This window comes from Apiospora aurea (genome assembly GCF_038362705.1).
Source record: "Apiospora aurea strain CBS 24483 chromosome Unknown utg000008l_segment0_segment0, whole genome shotgun sequence".
Taxonomy (NCBI): Eukaryota; Fungi; Ascomycota; class Sordariomycetes; order Amphisphaeriales; family Apiosporaceae; genus Apiospora; species Apiospora aurea.
In genome coordinates, this window is record NW_027117395.1 from 1,296,894 (window position 1) to 1,320,091 (window position 23,198).

Below are 23,198 nucleotides of genomic sequence, written 5' to 3' on the forward strand. Positions count from 1 at the left end.
GGGTGCTCCATCACGATAAGTACTTGTAGGTGTCTCGCTCCCCCCGACCTTTGTAGCACTTGTCCATGGAGGTCCAGCTGCTCGCCCAAGGGGCTACTATCCTATTACTTGACGGCACATAACATTAATTGACGGCACATAACCCTATTAAGAAAATCATTGTATCAAAGGTTTAAAACCTGCTTTCTCCATCTGGTCGGTTCAGCCATTATGCCACACTCGTTGCCGCCGTCGCCAAAGGCGTCGCCCAAGGAGGGTGTCAACGGCATCACCAAGTTCACCAACTGTCGCATCTTGAAAGGCGACCAGCTCGTAGAGGAGGATCTGTGGGTAAACTCCGTCACTGGAAAGATTGTCAGAAGCCAAGCTGCCTTCTTCGACGACTCCATCCTCCCCGACGAGACCATCAACCTAGGTGGCCGCATCCTATCGCCAGGTCTCATCGAAGCCCAACTGAACGGGGCGTTTGGCTTCAACTTCTCGTCATTACTCGAGCCTGCAGAATATGCCAAGAAGGTCCGATATGTGAATAAGCAGATGGTGGCCACGGGCGTTACCTCCTATGTCCCAACCATCACAAGTCAGACCAGCGAACTGTACAGGAGAGCCCTGCCCTTCCTCGGGCCTTCTGGACACGTGCAAGTGGCAGAGGATGGCGCAGAATCTCTGGGCGCCCATTGCGAAGGTCCATTCCTTAGCCCAACCAAGAACGGCTGCCACAACGTCGATGTGTTGCGGCAAGCGCAGAGTTTCGATGACCTGGTTGACTGTTACGGGATCGAGAATCTGATGTCCGAATATCCCGACGAAGCCCCTCGCATCAAGATCATCACGGCGGCCCCCGAACTTGGCCAGATGACCAACCTCATCCCCGAGCTGACCAGTCGGGGCATCATCTACTCCATCGGCCATTCGGAGGCCACCTACGAAGAAGCCTCGGCAGCAGTGGCCGCGGGCGCCACCATGATCACCCATCTGTTCAACGCGATGCGGCCACTGCATCACCGGAACCCCGGCATTTTCGGTGTTCTCGGCATCGCAGAAAGCCAGCCCCGGCCATACTTTGGGATCATCTCGGATGGCGAGCACTTGCATCCTACGACCATCAAGATCGCCTTCAACGCGCATCCGGAAGGGTTTATCCTCGTCACCGACGCGATGCACCTCGTAGGACTACCTGACGGGACATACCAATGGACCAACGGGGACTGCACGAGCCATATTGTGAAGAAGGGGCCGAAACTGGTTCTGCAAGGGTCGGATAGGATCGCTGGCAGGTAAGTCGGGCTGTTCCCCGGTTCAAAATACTCGAAAGGGGGATACTAACAGAAATACCCTCAGCTCCATTACATTGATCGAGTGTGTCAACAACTTCCTGAACTGGACAGGTGCCAGTATTCAACAGGCACTCAAAGCCGTCACGTCGGCACCTGCTGCCATGCTGGGGCTCCAGGGCCTCAAGGGTTGTCTGGATGATGGCGCAGATGCTGATTTAGTCGTACTATCGGAGGTGCAGAATGGGAGTAGGACTGAGTTAGTAGTCGACGAGACGTGGAAATTCGGAAGCAAGGTCTTCAGCAGATAGACGCCTGGCATCACATCAGATAGAAGGAGGACGTCTCCATAGTTGATACGAAACGCATAGAACGGTTAGACCATGCTTCTTTCGTAGGATTCATGACACATAAATATAAATAAATTCTAATAAGGTCCTGGATCCGGTTCATGTCTCATGGTTTATCATACGAAGTTTGCATTGCCCCTTTCTCTATGGGCGCTTGATCGTGAGTGGTTTGAAGGGTTTCTTCAATCGATCCATGGGCGCAATACCCTCACGGCTCAAGCCCGCTGGTCTCTTAACTCCGCGGAACAGGAGCGCCTGAGGTGCGCCAACAGTTGTGGAGTGGAAGCAAGAAGCCGGCCGCGTCTGTTCCTCTGCCGGCACCACTTCCGCTTCCTCATCTTCCTTCTCTGGCTTTGTTGGCGAGCTGGAAAACCAGGCGTACTGCTTCACTGCCGGAACCGCCTCCGGCGGTTCTGACGGCGTTGTTTTCGTCGGCCGGCTAGTCATCTTTGCGGATCCTAGCTTATGGCCCGTCAATGCAGGCTCAATGCCACCGGAGGCTTCGCTTTTGAGCAAGGGCGTGCCTTTCTGAGCTGGGTATATAGGGTTTCGCCTGTTCCCAACACTCTGAGATTGGCCGAGCACACGTCGCGGCTGTAAAACGGGGGGTAGAGCTGAGTCTGCTTCTTTTGACTTATCATGATCCGTGACTACGAACCCAAGCAGAGTCCTCTGTGCTGGAGGACGATTGCTAACCGGCCTCCGCGAAGGGCCAGCCATCTGGCCCGGCTTTGGTCGCGGCTCTTGTGGGTTTGCCACATGATGTGCTCCGGCCGTGGTGAAACCAGGTAGGGTGAAGGAGGATGACTTTTGCATTGTTGTGGAATAAGGTGTGTTCCATCCTTCGACTGCCTCAGGATCACTCTGACCGGTATTGCTGATATGATGCGATTTGTGTCTCTTGAGCTGACGAGCTTCAGAAGAAGTTCCAGCCGATGACCTCCCTGTCTCCTTCGCTTCAGTCGGGTCGGGGAAGAGATTGTCCTCGATAGGCGTCATATAAGCCATACCCTTGTAGATGGCATCCTCAGGCGGTAGTTCACGTCGTAGTATCCTTGCTACTTCTTGCATTATCGGCCGTTCAAATGAAGGTCCCCGTTTGAGAAATTGCGTTGCCGAAAGATCCTCGACAAAGGGTGAAAGCTGCAGAGCATCGTTACTGGTATGCGAGCCATACAGAGGGCAACTGAGATAGAGCAATGCTTGTGCACGAGTCATCGCGACGTAAAGTAAGCGCCGTTCCTCCGCATCATCGTCAGACCGTATATGCGGGATCGAGCCTTTGTAAACGGCTGGTATGAAGACCATGGGCCATTCAAGGCCTTTGGCAGCGTGTATAGTCGAAACAGTGACAAGAGGTTTGTCCTGGTTTTCGCTATCAGTCTGTTTGTCGGAGGCCAATGACACATTGGCGAGGAACTTGGCCAAGACATCCGTTTCGCGGACCTGTTCCACGCCTGCAATATCCGGCAGAGCGTCCTCTTCCGTAAGGCTCGGGTCTTTCATGAATTCCGCAGCAAGGGCAACGAATTCCTGAACATTGGACCATCGTGACTCGTACTCGTCTCCGTATGTGTCCTCCAAGTGCTTCTCGAACCCCAAGTCCTTGAGGAGCTGCTCGATCAATTCCACCAGATCGAAGCCATTTCCCTTGTCGGCCTCGACCCATTTTGTGCGTAGATTATTGATCAGCTTGAGCAATTCGCCACTGATTTTCTGTTCTGTCTGTTTCCTGATTGTTGTCTTGGCATTGCGATCACCACGGCAATGCTTCACCAACAACTTCCAAAGACTTGTTGAACCCCGCTCGGCCTCTTCAAGCAGTGACTTGACTGTTGCATCACCGATTCCTCGTTTCGGAACGTTGATGATACGCGCGAGGGCGTCATTGTTATCGGGCTGGTGAATTATTCGTAGGTAATCAAGGACAACCTTAACTTCTGTTCGTTCGTAGAACTTGAAGCCACCTTCCAAAACGTCAGTGAAGTTCAGCAACATGGGCATCGACTACATACCAATCATTTTATAGGGAATTCCACTTTTGCCGAGCGCAGACTCAACGTGCCGCGAGAGTATTGCCGACCTTAGAAGGATGGCGACATCGTCCTCTTTGACCATGCCGCCTGACATAGCCTTTGCACGCTTAATCTCGGAGACAATCCAATCCGCCTCGTCCATTTGGTTCTTCAGCCGGCGAAGTACTGGGCGAGTGCCTTTGTTATGGACCGGCAGTAGGGCCTTCTCGTAACGATCTTTATCTTGTTGAATGACTCTCAACGAAACGTCCAGAATGGAGCTGGATGAACGATAGTTTTCCTCGAGAGATATCTCTTCAGTGCCATGGTAATCTCTGAGAAAGCGAAACAGATTCCTTATTTCTGCTGAACGCCAGCCATAGATACTTTGGTCCGGGTCTCCAACAATGGTGATCCTCCGTCTCTCCTGTGCGAAGAGTCTCATGAGCTCGTATTGGACTCCATTGGTGTCCTGGTATTCGTCGATGAGAACGGATTGGATGTTGGAAACACACGACGGATACCGTTTCAGTAACTCGACACAGCGCAAGAGTAGGTCATCATAGTCTAGTAGGTTCGCTCGCTCAAGGTGCTGTTGGTATTCAGCGAAGCAGGTCATGAAAGCTTTCGACTCGACGTCCTTGCCAGTTTTCAAGTTGGTCGGCGCCTCGTCGACAGTCCCTCTGGCCTTCTTCTTGCTAATCCAAGCTTTGGCGGCTGGGGGTCGATCTTGGTATCCAGTCTTTTGCAGATTCGGGTGATAATACCCCGAGAGTCGGAATCATCTGCAATTCCAAACTTGGGGTCCAGCCCAATTCTTTGCCCGTATGTCGCAAGGTATCGGCGAGCGATACTATGGAAGGTACCGAGAACGATCTTCTTTTCTCGGCCACCACCAAGCGCCTTGCCGATCCGTTCCTTCATCTCGCGGGCCGCCTTGACGGTAAACGTCGCGACTAGCACGTCGCATGGCTGGTAGCCAACATGGTCGACAAGCCATACCACCCGCGAAGTCAGTGTGTGAGTCTTGCCACTGCCGGGGCCAGCAAGGATCGCAACCGTAGAGGCATTGGAGCTGACAGCCTGGGTCTGCGCTTTATTCAGCGTGCTGAACAATGATGCATTGTTGACGGCGGCCATGTTGTGAAGAAGCGCGGTTGTGGACACGCGCCACCTGGTGGGAAAAAGGTTGCTATTTGGACGAGAGTTCCATCGAAATGTTAAGCATGCCTCATATGAAACATACGACGACAGATAGCTGGACGTTCTGGGTGCACGCATACACCGTTTGGGACAAATTGAACGTGCACATCAAGGGCCGGCGCGTAAGACGCATTTACGAGTGGTAGCTTGGAGGGGACGCGATGGCGAAGAGTGCAATCGCGGTGTCACGTGTTTTGGTGCTTAGGTGTTTTGAACGAGCCCAATAAAGCGGATCAATCGCTGTCGGTCTGGCCAACGGAATATCATACATGGATTTCTTATGCTGACCGTGCCAAGTCGAGTGCAAGCCTCAATGAAGTCCTTTTCAGTTCTTCCAGAATAATTGTTTAAAAATAACAGGTTTCCGACAACAAGATAGATCTGCCTGTCCCATGATGTCAGAATAACCTTGTGTACTTGCAAAGTTACTGCGAGCCTGCAACGGCTCGTTTAGGTAGCTGTTTCGCAACATGGTATCTTCAATAACAAGGAACCACCATGGAAACCGTTTTGTTGCCTCACGCGACCATGTTCAATCATAGTGGAACGTGGAAGGTGTCTCTACATGTAGGCTTACTGGCACTTGGGGTGTTCACTATCTGTCACCTTTCTTTTTTTTTTTTTACGTCAAGTTGAACACGCGTGGTTCAGTACCTCGAACTGCAAGCCAGTTGCGAGCTAGCTATCACGAGAAGACATATGCGCCGGTAGGGCTGGGAAGCTCTGGCTGTTTCTAAATGGCCGAGGTTGAACATCTCAACTCAGCGATAAACATCTTGTTTGACAGCATAACGTCAAGAACCTACCTGCTTGCTTCCACAAATTCTCTGCCGAGTCGTGTACTTAAGATAGTGAGCACCGAAACAGCATCAATTCTGCGGCCCAACCGCAATTGGGGAAGGGTTCAGGCCTCTAGTTTAATCCAGCCACGCCTCGATACGGGCACCGAATCATAACCACAGAGAAGCTCCATTCATGGTTCACAGGCAGGCCTTAGGCCATACTGAGCATCCACCCAATCATGCTGCTCCGATACTGTACGGAGTCTGCACTACTAAAAATATATCAAGCGTATATTTCGACAACTCGCATAATGCAGGAACATACTTATCATTAAGCATGTTTTTGAGGAGACTTTCTTCTCGAAACATGGACAGGATGCAGGCCATTGCGATCAATTAGATAGGAGGGCTATTCACCGGCGTTGCAGAAACAAATCATGCATGCATACACAGTTTATCTCTGCTCGGACCCCTAGTCCCCTAGTCCCCTGGGGTTGGCTGTTGCAGTGCATCTGTGTGACGAAGGATCGGCCCCAGGTGTGATTGTCAGGAGTCAGCCTGAATGGAGTCGGATTCCCCGACCGAGCAGTAGTTTGGTATGTAGTGGCGGGATGTGAAGAGTTTGTCACATAGAGAGAGGGGCTTCATTCGAAGACCGAACAGTGATCGTGATATGGGAGATTGTGATGAGAGGGCTTATATGGCAGGTTTTAACATGCTCATTACGACCAGACCCCGACTGGCGGTGGGCGGGGATATGCAGAGAGCAGTGAGCAGCCAGCAGCAACAAGCACATCTTTCCGCATGGGAAAAAGAACGGCCAATTAAGGCCTGGCCAATGAGAGGCGGGGGAGCTGTGGTGGCCAGGCGTGGCCAGGGGTCTCCGGCTGCGGGGTCGAGCACTGCCGGCCAATCGCATGGCTAGTTCGACTCTTGAGCGCTTAACTGCCCCTGCCAACTGCTATATCCGTCCAACCAAGATCGAGAATCTGCACCAACGCCTGCCGGCGACGTGAGCACCATCGCAATTCGATCGTCCTCACTGGGCGCTATTTGCGGATGTTGTCACGCACTCCCAGCGAGTAGGACAGCCCTGCCCCCCCCAAGGCGCCAATTTGTTCATGTCGGTATCGCCTTGCCAGGCCCACCTTGACACAGAATGGGCATCACCACCCGCTATATACCCTTTTGTCCTCCCATAAGCTGCATTGACCTTGTCCATTCTCGATCAACATATGTTTCGACCATATCCGCAAGGAGGCTGATGATACAAATGCCGACGAACCCTCTGGGTCTGACACTATGCAGCCTGGAATTTATAGTACCGCCATCTCGCTTCACTTCGTCCTGCTCTTGACCTTTTCCACCTTCATTGACTCTTGCTCTTCTGCCCCTTCTGTTGATCAAAGGGATAAGAACAACAGCCCCAGGCTTGCTCATCGCGCCGAAGACGGTCCTTCCTTATCATCCGGCGCTCTCACCGACCCCTCTTACCTGCCCGCACAGATCGGTGGTATCGTCGGTGCATACGCTCTCTCTCTTGTAATCGTTGCTGCCCTCCTCCTTCTGCTCTCCAAGAAACGTCGCCAGCACCTGGCAGCCGCAGACGAAGAAGAGGAGTTGGACCTACCATTCCCATTCGCTGTCGACGGGGCGGTCTTGGATCCTAACACCGGCTTTCCGTATCCCCTCCAGTCGCCCAAGTCGCCTATCAGGAACTTCTCCAGGCCTACCCCAGAAGAAAAGGAGCCAACTCCATACATCTTCCCATCATCTCAACCCACTAGCGTCACCCTCGGCATCAATCCGCTAGTTGACCAGCGCGTGGTAAAAGCAGATCACGAGATGGCACAACAACAGCTCGAGGAGATGTACAAGTACGTCATGGAGCAGGAGGAAGCAAAAGCTGCTGGTGTCAAACTTCAGGATGCTCCAGCACCAATCCTCAAGTCGCCACCGCCTTCAAGCGCGGCGCCGCCTGCTAGTATACTCAAGAAGTCCAAGAACAAGCCGGCCAACCTCGACTTGGCTAAGCAAGGGCCGGAGAAGAAGGAGTCTCGGGCCTCTTCATTGCTGTCGGCTCTCAAGTCGCCGCGCAAGAAGGCCGCCGCAAAGGGCCTCAGTATCTCATCGCCCATCATGACCCCTATGTCTGGCGCATTCCCGCGCCAGGAGGGAGAGGAGATGGAGAGAATCCCGCCACGTCAATACGCACCGGCCGCTCCTCCACCGGTGCCTTCTGACCAACAGCCATACTACGACCCGCGTGCTCCGCGTAACTTAGCACCCATGACTCCTCCGGATAACTCTCCCGAAAGCACCTTGAGCATAGATGAAAGAATGGAAGCACAAATGGCATCTAACGCATACTACGGGCATTCCCGCAATGCTTCTCAAGCGACATACGAGCAGGATCCGAGCTCGGCTACGACGGACAAGTCTACAACACCACTTGTCGGCCTGCCATCATCGCCCAAGCCTGGTGTCAATCGGTTCCCATCCTTGCCAGCATCACCCAAGCCAGGTGCAACATTCTCCAGACCCAACGCACCGTCGGCCGTAAGAACAGGCGGTGCTCTTCCGCTGAGAGCATATGAGCCATCGCTGGCGTCGCCATCTATGCAGACCACCAAACAAACCGTTTTCGAGAGAGCACCGCTTTCTCCGTCTGGCTTGAGGACTCCGTGGACGGGTGCTCCTGTGCCATATACACCCTACCAGCCGCAGACTCCATGCATTCCAGTCACGCCTTCACTAGTCACTAAAGCAGACCGCAAACGCATGAAGAGCATGAACCCCAAGACGCCAACTTTGGAGATGGTGAAGTCATCGGACGAAATCTGGTAGAACAAGCCACCGGACCGAAAAAGGAGATGTCTGAATCATGACCGGGTAAAGAAAAGTGTTACGCAAGTATACACAAAAACGTCATCGCGTTTGCGTCCAGTGCGGCATATGGCGCTAGAGCCGTGCAAAGCATATAGGGAGGTTGTTGTTGTTTTTTTGGGTTTGTTTCCTTCTTGACGATGTGACGAAGGAGCTGGAGTTCTGAGAAGAGTGGCAATGACAGGGCTATTTTGCTTTCAGGGTGATTTCACGCGTTCTTCTTCATAATACTAACACGATACCACTTTTGAGCATTTTCACTCGGATTGGCAGCTTATGCCTTGCCCATATCATAGCTAGGGTCGGAAAGAGTTAGGCAGGGTCAGAATAGGGTCAACAAACGTCGATTTTTTAAACGTTGGAGCTTGAATCAGCTGAACCGACTCGTTGCACTCGGCCTCCGAAGAGGCTTATTTTTAATAAGACCGCCCACTTTATGCTAACCTTGGAGCGGCCTAATTGAATTATTGACAGACGGTTGGACCCTGTAGCATCGGAAAGGGCCGATGCGAACACAGGATTGCTGTGGGGGGTGAGCAGTCCCATGCTACACGAGAAGCGCCGTTCCTCCGGCCAACGGGCGACGCGACATTGAGGTTCCTTCATCGGCGACGAACGAAGCCACTTCTTGGCTGCCTGGTCATTTGCGTGCTCCCGTTGTGTATGTGTCTGCCACCTCTTTCTTCAAAGGCTTCGTATATATATATATTTTTTTCACATGCTGGCTGTTTAGAAGAGAATTCAGGGAAGAACTCAAGTGCAAAACCTACCTAGTCAAGAGCTCCCGAAGCAGGCAACCGAGGGGGCTGCGATGCCTTTTTATGTGAGCCGGAAGGTTACTTTTTCGCTGGCGCAGTACAGCACGGTCCGGAGTCGACCGGCGGCATCCGTTCCTGTTGGTCTCAAGACGGCAAGGTTTAGCGATGCTGTCATTGCTCTATATTAGGTACGAACGAATGAATCGGAGGGCAGGGCCCTTGGTTTCCTTCGTGCGATGGGAAGAAGGCGTTCCCGCTTTCCCTCCTTGTTCCCTCGGGTTTCCCTCCAAGTGCCAGGGTCTGGACGGTTCTCCGCTCTGGGAGGCGCCACGGCAGCCGATTTGTCGCTCGCATTCGAACAGGTAATAGAAAAAGATTTGATCCAGATTTTCCTACAGTGTAAATCTTGGGTAAATCCATTGAATCGGCCTGGCTAGTGCTGGGCTGGATCGATAATCAACTGGACTTTCATAAGGCATATGGGAGATGTGTTATGTACACATGTGTAATGGAATCCATCCATCAAGCAGAGGAGAGACACCCGCGATAGCTGACTTTGCCGACTTACACACGAGGTTCATGTACTTTGCCGACCGTTGTTGCTAACAAAGGAAAAAGCCACGGTTGTCGGCTACGATGTCATTCGCTCGGACACGTGGATCTTCGGGCTGTTTACAGCGGGGCACTAGCCAGCGACAGAGAAGCTACCTGGCCGTGGACAGAGCAGGCAGCCAGTGGCCAGCATGGGGAGCCTAGACTGCTGGTAGGTAGCCAGGCAGTCCCTCGCCCAGTCCCTCCCTCGCGACCCCTCGACGGGTGGGGCCGGCTAGCGCGAATTTGTCTCAGTATCGTTCGATTACTCTAGTTTCCTAAACGCCCCCTTGCAAGCTGCTACGCCTTAACCAAAGCACACCAGCAGACACCACCAAAGACCTGCCAGCGTCCAAGTAGACGGTCCCAATTGTCCCGTCCACTCCCATTCTCGTCTCTTGCCGCTCTGGCACACCCCTCCACCCACCCATACTCCCACACCCTTCCATGAACGAGAGACGAGAGCACACAGAGCAGCAGAAAAAGTGAGAAAAAAAAAAAAAAAAAAAAAAAAAAAAACCCAGCAAACAGACTCTTACTCTGAGGCGCGGGTATCGAACGATCGATCAGTTACGGTAGGGTAATAAAGATTGCGCAGAGCACAAGTCTCAGTCCGGCTACGGGGTGCACGAGCGAGCGACGGGCTCCGCCCAAAAAGGAAACACACATCCAATCTCCTGGCCGGTGCTGCTGCTGTTAGGTTACTGTGTGTGTGGGTGGCAAGGCAAGGCCTTTCTCACCAACATCTGAGACCCGCTGTGAAACGAACGACTTCGATCTTTGAGCATTGTATCGCATCGCAATCTGCCCGTTGTGGTTCTACAAACTCTCCATCAACATCTTTCTAATCCACGATTGCGCATTGCCGGCCCTCCTCGTCTTTTATCTTTCCCGTTCTATACCGAGCTGGACATCTTACGAGCCTACCACCCCCTCAAACTACCTTGCTAGGGCCCGGAGGCTCATCTTGTTTACCGCCCGTGTCGGACCAAGGCCTGACCTGATAATCAGCCCACCCGCGCCCATATCGCCTGACGAAACACCCCATTCTTACAACATTCACTGACCAAGAGCGGCGGTTCCTGCAGACCTGGCCTGGAATCAAGCAATCCAATCTCGAGCCTTTGCATTGCATGCATCTAATTCCCAATGGCCTTTTATGATGGCAATGAGGGTGGTGTGCCAGCCACGGAAGCCGATCAGATCTTTGGCGATCCTAGTTGGGCCTTTGACGATAGTCAGCCGTTTGGCACTTACGATGCTGCCAACTTCTACCCTGAGAGCTGGAAGACTTCGGGACAACAACCTGTAGCTGACCCGAGCCTGCTCCCGCAACCTTCTACCGAATCCGATCCAACGACATCATCTACCGGCGCCGGAATGTCGAATGGCCTGCTAGCTACAGCAATACCATCGAACGTCGCCCAGCCTCATCACACCACCCTTCCTACCGGGAGTTACAACACTCTCACTGAAGCCCAACGCGAAAAACTCTCCAAAATTGCCATGCCGCCGCATTTGCAATACCACTCGTCGCCAAAGAGCGAGCCGAGCCCGGAGTCGGCCTCCAGCACCCGCAAATCTCCGTTCATGTCCTCCCCCGAGGGTCAGAGTCAATCGAGTCGGAAGCGCAAGTCTTCCGCCGACGACGATGAGGACGACGATGATCTGGAGCATCCTATGAAGAAGTCGGCACATAACGCCATCGAGAAGAGGTACCGTACCAATTTAAATGACAAGATCGCCGCCCTGCGTGACAGCGTACCGAGTTTACGTATCATGTCCAAGAGTGCTCGGGGTGAGGATACAACCGAAGATCGCGAGGAACTGCATGGCTTGACCCCTGCACACAAGCTCAATAAGGCAACTGTAAGTTCCTGTCTAAATGCCGGCGTCTTGATTCGACGACTAGTACCTTGTGGCTAAACCTTACCCAGGTCCTAAGCAAAGCAACCGAGTATATCCGGCATCTCGAGAAGCGGAACAACCGGTTAATGGAGGAAAACAGTACGATGCAAGCGCGCATCGCAGCTTTCGAGAAGCTGTTCTTATCAGGTGCCATGAATGGCTCGTTGAGCCCTATCCAGCAGCAACCCCAGCAATCACCGCCAGCCTATATCACAGACTCTCGAGGATATACAAACTCGCCCATGGCTACGCCTGGCGCAGGAGACAACAGCCAGGGAATGATCCAGGTGCCAGACGATATGAAGCGTATCCTGGCTGCGCAGTTGGCCGTCGGACAACCCTACGCTGTCCCTCAGCAACCTTACCGGCCTAATGCCTCACTTGTCCGACAACAGCAAATACAACACCAACAACAACAACACCAGCAACCAATGGACGCGAGAGGCTGGCACAATGCCGGTCCTTATTTCGGCAAGTTGATGGTAGGCTCCCTGGCCGGCTTGATGGTTCTGGAGGTCGTCCGGGAAAGCGAGCAGAACAATGAGTCAACGGAGGGTCGGGGACTGTTTGCCCTCCCTGTGCAACTCTTAGGCTCCTTGATGTCGTCGATGAATTTCCATTTCATGGGCTACCAAATTGGTTCGGCAGATCTTATTTACTCGCTCAAGCTTCTTCTGCTCTTCTGCAGCGTGTGCTGGTTCTTCTTGCCGGCGCTGCTTAAGCCTAAGTCTCCCAGCCCTAAGACTGGGAAAGAAGCTCAGGCTTCGCCTGAGGCTGCCCCGTCCTTGGCATCTCCGATTCACGTCCGACGACAGGCGTGGCTTACCGCGATTCAGACAGTTTGGGTACCTCGACATAACTTCTTCCTTGAAGCCGCAGCTCTCGGCCTGAAGGCTTTCAAGCTCAGTCTCAGAAATCTCATTGGCGTTACGGGCTACCAGATGCTCACGGGACTTACGGAGGAACAAGAGATTGCTCGAATCCAAGCCTGGGCAATTGCCCTGGATGCCCAGTTGGCCGGTGGGGATGTCGAGATCAGCAAGAGCCGGCTTACCTTGACTCTCCTGGCCTCGGGTACTCTGCCCAATACCCCCTGAGACTCATGTTGAAGGCCCTGCACATTCGTGTGCTGCTCTGGGAGATTGGCCTCACTGGCGTGCAACTTGGTATAGTCAACACCTTTGCCTCGAAGCTCGCCCGAGCCAAGTGGAATGAGGCCAAGCACCTGCACCGACTTTTGACCCAGTTGCGACGCGGCGGTCGGGACCAATCGGAGGATGAGCTTCCTGACCATCTGGCCATGCTGCTCGAGCAAGACGCCGATGAGGTTCTTGACACCAGTATCATTCAGCGTGTGCACAATCTGGCCTGGAACCGCCCCACGGCACACAACGCCATTGGGGTTACTGATGGTATGGATACAGTGGTAGAGGATGCTGCTATTCTCTCTCCAATGGACGCGGTGGCTGCATGGTGGTCTACGATGACGCTCCAGACCGCTCTCACGAATAGCCTGCTGCTGCGCGAGGAGGAAAATGGTGACATCAAGCAGCTTGTTGAGGATGGCATCACGCTTGCTATTCGAACTGCTCCTGTTGGCTCCGTGGCGCAAAACCGCGCCCTTGTCGCTCGCGCCGTCTTCTTCAACGAGAAGCGCGGGGCTAATATTGCTGCTGTCATCCAGGCCATAGGCCCGCTGGCAAACTCGACTTTTGTCAACGAAATTGCCGAGACAGCACCATCATCACCCACAACTCCTCAGGTCAAGGTTTCTCAGACTGTGCTTTCCGAGGCCGAGATTTACATGTGCCTTCAGTGCGCCAAGTCGATTGCTCACCTACAGCGCTACGGGCCTCCCGAAGAGCCTACCGATGTCTACCCCATTATTGAAGACGATATCCACGTCAGCGACGAGATGTCCCTTCTTGGCTATGCTTCGGCCTTCACGCTGATGGAAAGACTTGCCGGCCACGAGTTCGCAGCCGAGGCATGCAGCGGGGCGCTCGAGAGATTATCCGGAAGCCTCAGGATCTGGGCTGGCAAGGACCTCTGGCTAGAGCAAGAAGTCAAGCAGGAGATGGTCGAGCGGTGCCTTGCCGTCACGAGGGCCGTTGTCGGCATGAACATGGATACGGACACCGGTTATGGCAGCATGACTGGGAGCGACGACGATGCCTGCAGTATTACCGACGACGAAAGCTTTTCCTCTTCGACCGTGTCCGTAAGTTCGTGCTCATGAGGAGCAGCACTGCTTCATATCATGGCTCTGTCAGTCATACATACACACACGGATTTTCAGTTTAAGGAGCATTACGGAGTTTCTATCTGGCGGGCGAAGCGTTGCTATGTTATGACTTTACTTTTCCAGGTACATCAAACCTTTTTTCGTGTTCATGTTTAGGGGAGTTGGCTTTGCCATGGCCATAGGCGGATCTACAGCATCACGTGTGTGTTGCTCCTCCTTGATGACTCGGATGCCTATCACAAACACCACTCTTTCCTGATTATTTCATTTTACATATAGTTGCGCATACCGTCTTCTGTACGGTCCACTCTATCCCCGGGAAAGCGGCGTTATCATACAAGGCGGGCGGGTGGATATACTAGTCAGCTCAGACACGACGGCTGGCCGAAGGTGGAGTGTGTATCTACTATGGGGTAAGGGAGCAGTTCCAAAATCGGGTACGGCATAGAACGGACAGTTTCTCTCGGCGTGTACATTGGTTGATCGCGATGCCAAAATATAATCACTACACACAAACACTTGCCTCCCTCCTGCAGATTGACCAGCCCCTTGGTTCCGTGTACTCGTAAGTGTACTACTGGTTGAATACCACTGCGTTTGCGTATGTAGTTTGTATCTACGAGTATATCTATGTGCTTACAGTACTTACTTACCCAGTCTGCTAAGTCCTCCTCTGAGATCTACTGGGCATAAACCACGTTGAGTCGTCAAGGGAGCTATGGCCAGGCAGGATGCATATGTGCTTTCTTTTGCTTCTTTGCTTCTCCGATATTCCCTGCCCCTGCTAAATACGGACGGTTCGTCTAGATGTGGGAAGTGTGTAGCGTCATGTGGCGCTTCTCGAGGCATTCCAAGGCTAGTGCAAGCTGCCTTGTTTTGCCTTTGCCCTTATTGCTTTCCCCCCCCCGCATTCTCGGGCCCGTCGCCTTGGTACTGGGTTATGGAGGAAACCCGGGTGACTGGTAACTAACTAGCTATTATTGGGATGATCCATGGGCCTGCCAATGTCTCACATCTTTTGGCTGCCCGCGGGAGGGGCCATACAAGCATGGCGAGGGCAATGTGCAAAGAGATTACTTGCATGGATGAATATATAATACATCTACAAGTTCCGGCATGCGGGTTAGACTACTTACTGGCCTACGAGTTCCAGTACCATGGCGATGGGCTGCTGCTGAGTCTGGATATCGCCGAGAAATATGAGGCAGGAGAGATAGAGAGGGAAGGCGGCCGGCCTGCCGGTGAAGCCTCGTTCTCAATAATCCAGCGCGCCATCATAGCGATAGCCGAGATCTGTAACCACAAATGGCCCGACTTGAGACATTCGGTGTTGTGCGCAGCTAATCAGAAGAGCAGCCAGACTTGCATGTGGCGTCCCCTCCGCCAGGCCTCGCCGTAGCCGAGCTGAAACGACCTTGCTTGGGATCGCCCCATCATCCAATTATACATACATGCCTGGTCCGATGGCTAGCAGCGGGCGGTGGCTTGGGGAGACGGCGGCTTGGGTTTGCGAAGGGAGCCCTACCGCTACCCTCCAGCCCTGAACAGATGTCGAGCATGTGCAGATAATAATTCTGCCTCATCTGCTTGTGACCCTTCCCTTCTTCTCCCGGTGGCTTTCTGGGCTACGCCATCCTTTTTACCTACTTACGTATCGCTTGCATCACACGTTGCAGTGCTGTGGCGTTTACATTGCATGGTTGACGGGCCGATAACGCGAGTCTCTTGTGATATGGCTGTGGTTTTCTTTTTCACTCATCACACAGACGTGTTGCAAATCCGTCTTGCCTGATTCGGACAATTTGAGTACCATGTGAAATTATCGTGTAGATTCCTTGAAACTACACTGCATGAAGAAGGATCGACTGCTGATCGACACACATAGGATTGCGAAGGTATTCCCGAGCCTGTTTGAGTACCTCGTTCGATAAAGCGGCATGCCAGAGCATAGCGCCAGGATGTAGACAGCATACGGGGCCCATTTGTGTGTGTGTGTGTGGTCTTTGAACTAGTCGCGAGAACGCGGAGAGACAGGGCTAGGACATGTCGAGCTATGTATGGATCGATATCCAACCTATAGTGAAGATCCTAGCAAACCAAGCTAGCTGACAGAGCCTCCTGGCTTTGGAAGAAATACATGTCTGGGATGTAAAGTTCCCATGGAAGTACAGTGTACAACAAACAATAGTTATCATTTCCAAGAAGGCGAGTCATGTATACCCGACTTCAAACCAAAATGGAGAAAACAGCACCCTGTCCTCCCAAGAGATACGTAGGAGAAGCCCGGCCTAGAGATAGATAGATGGCTTGTAGCATACCATGCTCACCGGTGAGCATTGCCGTCCATCCTGGACCCAGCGGCCTGGATGACCAAGACACTTGCCTGAAGACCACCCAAGGCCATCTTCTCGCCGAGATAGCCGACGGTCCTGCCCATGTCCTGGTTTTCGGGGCCATGGTTAGCTGTACCACTGCTGCTCCCTGCCCCGCCGCCCGTGGCGGTGGCGGCAGCCCTCGATGACGACGACGACGACGACAAGGAGATATGGTGTTTCTTCAGTCTGGGGTGTCGACGGCCCATGACGATTATGTCTCCGGCATTGTGTGCATTTCGGCTCACAGTCTCTCTAGCGAGTCCGAGAGCCGAGTCCACGGCCGAGCCGTTGCTGCTGACCGTCACGTCGACGAATCGGATGCGGCTGACTGGGGTTGCCTGGAGCGAGCCGCGCACTGCGGCGAGCATCGAGCTGTCCATGGATGTGATCCCGTTGTCCACAGTGCGCTTGTCATCGCCAGCGGTCGAGTCGGCGCCGGCGATCCTATCATCATCATCATCATCGTCCACAGCAGCAGCAGAATCCCGGTGGAGCTGCGCAATCGTGGCCGTGACGTGCGGGCTCCGAGCCAGCTGCAGCACAAAGCACAGCGCGCCACCATCGTCGGCACCGCCGAGGAAAGGTAGGAAGACGTGGTGGGACTTGTCCGCAACCGGCGGCTGCGCGGCCTCCTTACGGCTGCGCAGCGAGAACCCGCTGATGCTGCGGGACGAGCCGCTTGCCTCGGCCTTCTCTATCAGCCCGGCCGGGCTGTGGTGCGTGATAGCGCTGCTGGAGAAGCCGTTGCTGATGAAGACGCCCACGTCGCAGACCGCGCTCGACAGGACGCCCTGGAGGAACTCGTGATGGGACCTCCCGGCGAAGCGGTCCTGGGGCGGCGAAGACACCGCCTTGACGAGCGGGACCGACTCGTCGTCGGTGTGCTTGCCGCCGTAGCCGCCGGCCTCGCTCCAGGGGATCAGGACGAAGTCGGACTCCTGCGTCGCGGCCTGCGTCGTCACCGTCTGCGCGTAGGCGTCTTCGGGGGCGACGACGACGCTGCCCGAGACGGCGACGTCGTGCAGCTGCGAGAAGGTCTTGAAGGTGTTCACGACGGGGTCCCTGCGCGCGAACTCGTCGCTCTCCGTCACCTTCATGACGGAGGAGGTGCGGTCGGTGAGTTCCAGGATGCGGAGACCGTGGGCTTCGAGAGGCCGCTTCAACTTCTCCTTCGTCTTCTTAGTAATGGCGGCCTTGGTAGTCTGTTCATCAGGGTTTGTCAGAGAGTCGCTCGGCGCCTTGTCCACGGCACCGTCTTCGGTTTCCTCGCCGAGGAGCGAGATGAAGGTAAATATGCTGGGGAGACTGTCGATCCGGAGATAGACGAGAAGCCGGCGGATGCTGGTATCCTGCAGCTTCTGGGCCGAGCCCATAATCTCGTGGCCGTGGGCATCTTCCGGGCCATTGAGCGGCATCCCGCTCCAGTCGATCTCGCCACGCTTCCACTGCTCGAGCTTCTTCTGGTACCAGGGGGGATACAGCCATTTCGTCAATGGCGTCGTGGCAACCGTGGTTATCAGGGCCATGACCACGAAGATAGTGAAAGTGGTCTGCGAGAGGATCTTGGCTTGCAATCCGATATTCTAGCACGGCAACCCCGTCAGCCCTGAAACTGTGCCCAAGCAATAGTACAATATTTTCATTCAACCTGGCCCGACTTACAAGAACAATCAGCTCAACCAACCCTTTGCAACTCATCAAACAGCCGATGGTAAGACTCCCCCGCCAGACCAGCTGGTTGGCCTTGGCCGCGATGGTGCCGCCGACGATCTTGCCGACAAACGCAATGGCGCAGACGGCCACGACGTAGGCCCACGTCAACCCGTCGTTCAGCAGGCCCACGTCGGTGTTCAAGCCAGAGAGCGCAAAGTACAAGGGCAGGAACAAGACGGTGACGAGGTCTTCGATCTTCTCTGTCTGCTTGATGGCGAAGCCCCCATCGTGGGGGCATATCAGCCCGACGAGGAACCCGCCAAAGATGGGGTGGACTCCGATGATGCCTGCGTGGGCGGTAAGCAAGCAAGAAATAGTCACGCGCGATGAACATGAATTTGCAACAACAACAACGTACCGGTAAACCAAGCAGACGCCAACACCAGCAAGATAGTCAGCCCAACCATCCCCTGCGTCGGCCCGTTCTGGATACTGCCCGTCCGCCTCAAGATCGAGTGAAAAAGGGGCTTCACGGCGAAGACGAGGACCAGGACCCAGCCGACGGCGACGAGCAGCACATAGAGCGCCGCGACGCCGGAGCTGTTATTGACGAGCGCGACGCAGAGGGCCAGGAGGATCCAGCCGACGACGTCGTTGCCGACGCCCGTGGCCAGGACCGTGACGCCGACGGGGGTGCGCAGCAGGTTGAGCTCCGAGAGGATGCGGCAGAGGACGGGAAACGCGGTGATGGCGAGCGCGGTGCCGATGAAGAGCGCGTCCACGCCGAAGCCGATGGGCACCACCACTGTCCCGTCCGCGCTGTGGAACTGGTGGTACAGGCCCCAGGCGACGGCGCAGCCCAGCCCGAAGGGCAGGACCATGCCCGCGAGCCCGACGGCGAGGGCGACGCGCCAGTTGGCGGTGAAGAGGCGCACGTCGACCTCGAGGGCGATCAGGAAGAGGAACAGGACGAGGCCGAGGTTGGCGGCGTTGTTGAGCACGGGAATCGAGGCCGTCGGGAAGAGGGCGTCGCGGAAGCCGTGGATGCGCGACAGCACCGAGGGGCCCAGCAGGATGCCGCCGAGCACCTCGGCGATGACGCGCGGCTGGCCGAAGCGGGAGAGCGGGTAGTGCAGGAGATGGCATAGGATGATGATGATGCCAGCCTATATATCGCAAGCGTGTGTAAGTAAGGTCAGGGGGTTGACGATTTTCCGTATTTCTCTAGATCCCGGCTCGACAACAAACAAATTCCCCTATTTCTATGGTAAAAGGAATAGATGTACATAACCATGATCACGATGTCTCTATCTATTGACGAGCGATACCAGCTAGTGGTCGTTTGTTTATCCCATAGGTGACAGTTCCTTTTGGGTGGTTTCTGTTCTTGGCTGTTGTATATTACTGCCCGAACCGAATGAACGGGAAATCCCCCTGATCCGTACCTGGATAATGAAAAGCTTGATCGGGTCCGATGCACTATACTCGTTGGGCAGGACACCCTCGAGAATGCCTCCTTGCGGAGTGGCCCGATTGGTGCTGGTAGGCGAGGCCGCGGACGAAGCGGCTCTGGCAGTGGTTGTCAGCACGGTATTCACCGTAGTGGTCGCCATGTTGATGTTGATTCAACTGACGGGGGTCGCAAAATGGGCCTGGCGACGGCAGAAAGGGGCTTCTGAATTGGAGATTTCTTCTTTGATACCTCAACTACGCTGTCGTTTTGATGAGGGATTAATTGAACATCAACAGGACCAGCCTGATAACGACGCATACTATAACGTCTTTGCAGGTCGATCGACGTCCCTCGCATAGTGAAGCCCACCATGGTCGGTCTAGGTGAGCCACTGCAGAAGAGATACACCAAGCAAAACAAAAGGCGTTCGCATAAGACGACCGAGGCAGCGCAATCCACGGCCGCCGGCCAATCACCCCACGGCAAGGAGGCCGAATAGATCCTGTGCGAGATATGAAAGGCAAAGAATCAAGCCACTTTGGCATTGGAGTCGTAGGTAGTGCACGCAAAGGAGCCACCACTCTGCAGCGATCAGAGTTCTGGACTGACCAGCAGAAGCCGGTGGTGGGAACACAGAGAGGACGGCCTCATTGCCGCTAAAAAATGGCACCTACCTCTCCCCAGATCCCCAGCTACCCCTTCTTTCTCATCTGTTATGCTTTGCCAGTTGTGGTTGTGGGGGTGGAGAGAGAAGGGGAGAGAGACAGAGACAGCGACAGAGACGAAGGCCCCGGTCCTTCCATGGGCTTTCTGGTAGGCCAAGATATGTAACACTGGCAATGTGTCTGTCTGATACTGGAACAGATATACCCTCCGGAAAGCAGGTGGCAATGGTGGCTCACATGGCTCGCCTGGGTGGGTGTTCCAATGCGTCCGATTCGCCGCGCGTTCGCCGTCGGGGACCAAGGAAGGTCCAGCTGAAATGCGCGTCTAATGGCTAGCATGGGGCGTCAGAGTTGCGAGTGTGGGAGCGTGTACGCATACGCGTGAGTGTGCATCTGCTAGAGGGCCACCTGACCAATTCCTTGCCGTCTCAAGCAGATGTACATCAGCCCCGGGCCGCATGGGACTTTTCTGAAACGGAACTGCCCAAGCGGCTGGTCCAATTCATGGCTTGCAGGGGCTCGGGTTAGTGCCATCGGGTTGCGCACGAAAAGGACCGCCGCATCGGCGTTAGGGGCATGTAGGTAGCAGCTACATGATACTAGCTCGGGGGTCCCATAAGGCTCGGTTTTCGATAAAATCCATGTCTGTTTGCCTGTGCTGGTGGCGGAGGAAAAGGAGCCGGGGCTGGGTAGTTCTTCCGGCCTTGCTTGTAGTTTCCTCCCTCTTCCTCTCGTTCTCGCTTCCGGTCGCGCCGTTGGTAAACTAACGAATCCACTCGGATTCGGAGTTCGATTGGGACCAAACAGAAAAAGAGAAAGGGCCCCGAGGAAAGGGGAGCCTAGAAAGAAAGATAGAGTTCTTACGTAACCCACGTGGTTGTGCCACGAGGGCGGGTAAGGAAGGACGTTGACTTGGAAAGTTGGAGCTTGGGGGCCCTGGGGCTCGGGATTCGGGTCGGAGGATCTTCTTTTGCCCTCTTCCTTCTCTCCAGGAACAAGGAAAGTCCCTTGGAGTCGGAATTGGGACTGGTTCTGCTGATGCTTGCCTGCTTGCCTGTCTGTCTGTGTCTCCATGCATCCTGCCGCGCGCCGCTGTTGATGGATGGCCTGTCAGACTACCCGCGGCCGTCCGTCTGACTTTGCTTGCTTTCGAGTTCCTCCGCGTAGGGCTGAGACTTACCGCATTTCCAATACCAACCAACAAACTTTCATCCTTGCCGTTTGCAACATACCAATCCGCTAAATGAACATGATATCCCGACTGCCGTTGGTCGCCCCAAATCCAATCTATCATCCAATACCAACCAATCCAATATCGGCTTCGGCAGCAACCCTTTGGCCGCGAGATGAGCCGGCTGCATCCCGCCCCCGTATTATTGCCGCTCGGAGAACCCAAGCATTTTGATGATCCCCCCCCGGGTCTCCCTGTCTCGGCACAACAGTGCGGTGACCATCGTGGAGTCTGAAATTGCCTCTTCGGGTAGCGAACGCCACCTTGTTACTTTCAATATGCTGCAACCTGTTTCCTGTACGTTAGAGATGCAATGACAAACACAGCCGTCCCCCAACCCCGTTGCCCGAGTCCGTGTCTTCTCACGCGCGGTACGAGTGCATATTGGGGTCTCTCCGGATGGCACCCTTTGTCCATCTTGGCCCTCTGGCCCTCTGGCCCCTGGGATCTCTGTCACTCACTTCCGTATGGGGGAAGCAGACGCCGTAGCCGACCTGCAGGCTCGCGACCCAACGTAATGCCATAACAGTCTAGTCTGATTGCGTTCCATTCCAAACAATTTCCCCTCTCGCAACATTTACCACCAATCGATCCTAACGTAGCCACGAGCCGGGACAGAGGGCCATTGAGGAGAGACAGGGAAGGCTGGCATCTGTGGGCCAACAGGCAAAGTATCTATTGCGCGGTGTATGCATTCTCCTTTTCATTATTATTATCATCTGTGGTATCCGCCCCAGGCAACAGACGCCGGGACCGAAGTTTACTGTACTGTTACATCTCCAGTTCCAAGAACAGATCAATCTGCACCTGTACCTACCACGATGTCTCGCCTGGTGGTAGACGCAGACGTAGAGGTAGACGAGCTGGACACGCCTTGGCTACATGCGAACCATGTGCCAGCAGGCATACTTACCTACATGGCATGTACGCACATCCATAGAAGGGTTGCTCACAGCTGTGCATGTCAGTTGATCCAATCAGACAGCCCTCCCCCCCCACCCCCGGATGGTCGGGGTCACCACTAGACCAATGCATGCATAGATGAGCTGCAGGAGAGGGATAAGAATAGCACATAAAAGGCCAGGTTATAGGGCAGATTATACCCCCCCCAAGACTGTTTTCAGCGCGCTACAGCAGTCATGAAGATGCCCACCAGCTATCTTTGGTCTACCGATGGCCTCTCGCTCCAGGCACCGAATTAGACATCGGCCAAGCGGAAGCCGCCAAATTCATCCTGGTGCGCTGCAAAGAAGCGGCGACGGAGGAAGCTGCAAGACATAAGGATCAATGACAGCTTGCCTGCATCCTTCCAACTTACTGTATAGGGTTGCATCGCAGTTGGTCACCTGTCAGCGTAAGTATAGGTAGATGTGTGTAACGAAGTATAAACGGTGCCGACTCAGGTATTGCTAGACGCAAGTCGGCAAGGCAACTAATGAAGCTGCAATCACCTGCCTGCTGCTTTACCCCCTTGGAAATCATGAAATTGGACCATGTTATGTTATGTCGCAGCGACTTTGCTCGCATTTGTTTTCGAACCTGTTGGTAAAACCAGTACGGCAAGTACAAAGCAACTGCATCCCCATCAATACCCAGAGGAAAAAGATCCTCCGCGAACTGAAAATCCATCCCGGTTCGACCACAGTATGTATGCGTGAACAGATGCTTGCGCGTCTGGGTCTCGATAGAAGCAGAAGCTCCATCTTGCCGCTGAAATCGCGAGGCCGTGCATGCCGAGCAAGGCCAGAACAGAGACGGACTTTTGATCTGTAAGAGTGTTTGATATTGGTCAGTTCCAAACGAACAAGG

The 23,198-nt window shown here is 54.3% G+C and overlaps 5 protein-coding genes across 5 annotated transcripts; 3 read left to right on the forward strand and 2 right to left on the reverse strand.

The window, feature by feature from the left end:
- Positions 1–210: 210 nt before the first annotated feature.
- On the forward strand, positions 211–1,585 carry PG986_011895 (N-acetylglucosamine-6-phosphate deacetylase; the record flags this gene model as incomplete). The annotated part of the gene is made up of 2 exons (XM_066848117.1): positions 211–1,277; positions 1,330–1,585. 2 exons carry the CDS (start codon positions 211–213, stop codon positions 1,583–1,585), a joined length of 1,323 nt encoding a protein of 440 aa, XP_066694813.1.
- Positions 1,586–1,768: 183 nt separating this feature from the next.
- On the reverse strand, positions 1,769–4,779 carry PG986_011896 (uncharacterized protein; the record flags this gene model as incomplete). Its single annotated transcript, XM_066848118.1, has 3 exons — positions 1,769–3,591; positions 3,640–4,368; positions 4,407–4,779. 3 exons carry the CDS (start codon positions 4,777–4,779, stop codon positions 1,769–1,771), a joined length of 2,925 nt encoding a protein of 974 aa, XP_066694814.1.
- Positions 4,780–6,926: 2,147 nt separating this feature from the next.
- PG986_011897 (uncharacterized protein) lies at positions 6,927–8,471 on the forward strand (the record flags this gene model as incomplete). Its single annotated transcript, XM_066848119.1, has 1 exon — positions 6,927–8,471. The coding sequence occupies one exon, from the start codon at positions 6,927–6,929 to the stop codon at positions 8,469–8,471; it is 1,545 nt and encodes a 514-aa protein (XP_066694815.1).
- Positions 8,472–11,008: 2,537 nt separating this feature from the next.
- On the forward strand, positions 11,009–14,006 carry PG986_011898 (sterol regulatory element-binding protein cleavage-activating protein; the record flags this gene model as incomplete). The annotated part of the gene is made up of 3 exons (XM_066848120.1): positions 11,009–11,728; positions 11,797–12,841; positions 12,940–14,006. The coding sequence occupies 3 exons, from the start codon at positions 11,009–11,011 to the stop codon at positions 14,004–14,006; spliced, it is 2,832 nt and encodes a 943-aa protein (XP_066694816.1).
- Positions 14,007–16,335: 2,329 nt separating this feature from the next.
- PG986_011899 (uncharacterized protein) lies at positions 16,336–19,653 on the reverse strand (the record flags this gene model as incomplete). Its single annotated transcript, XM_066848121.1, has 4 exons — positions 16,336–17,970; positions 18,050–18,387; positions 18,459–19,206; positions 19,486–19,653. The coding sequence occupies 4 exons, from the start codon at positions 19,651–19,653 to the stop codon at positions 16,336–16,338; spliced, it is 2,889 nt and encodes a 962-aa protein (XP_066694817.1).
- Positions 19,654–23,198: the final 3,545 nt, after the last annotated feature.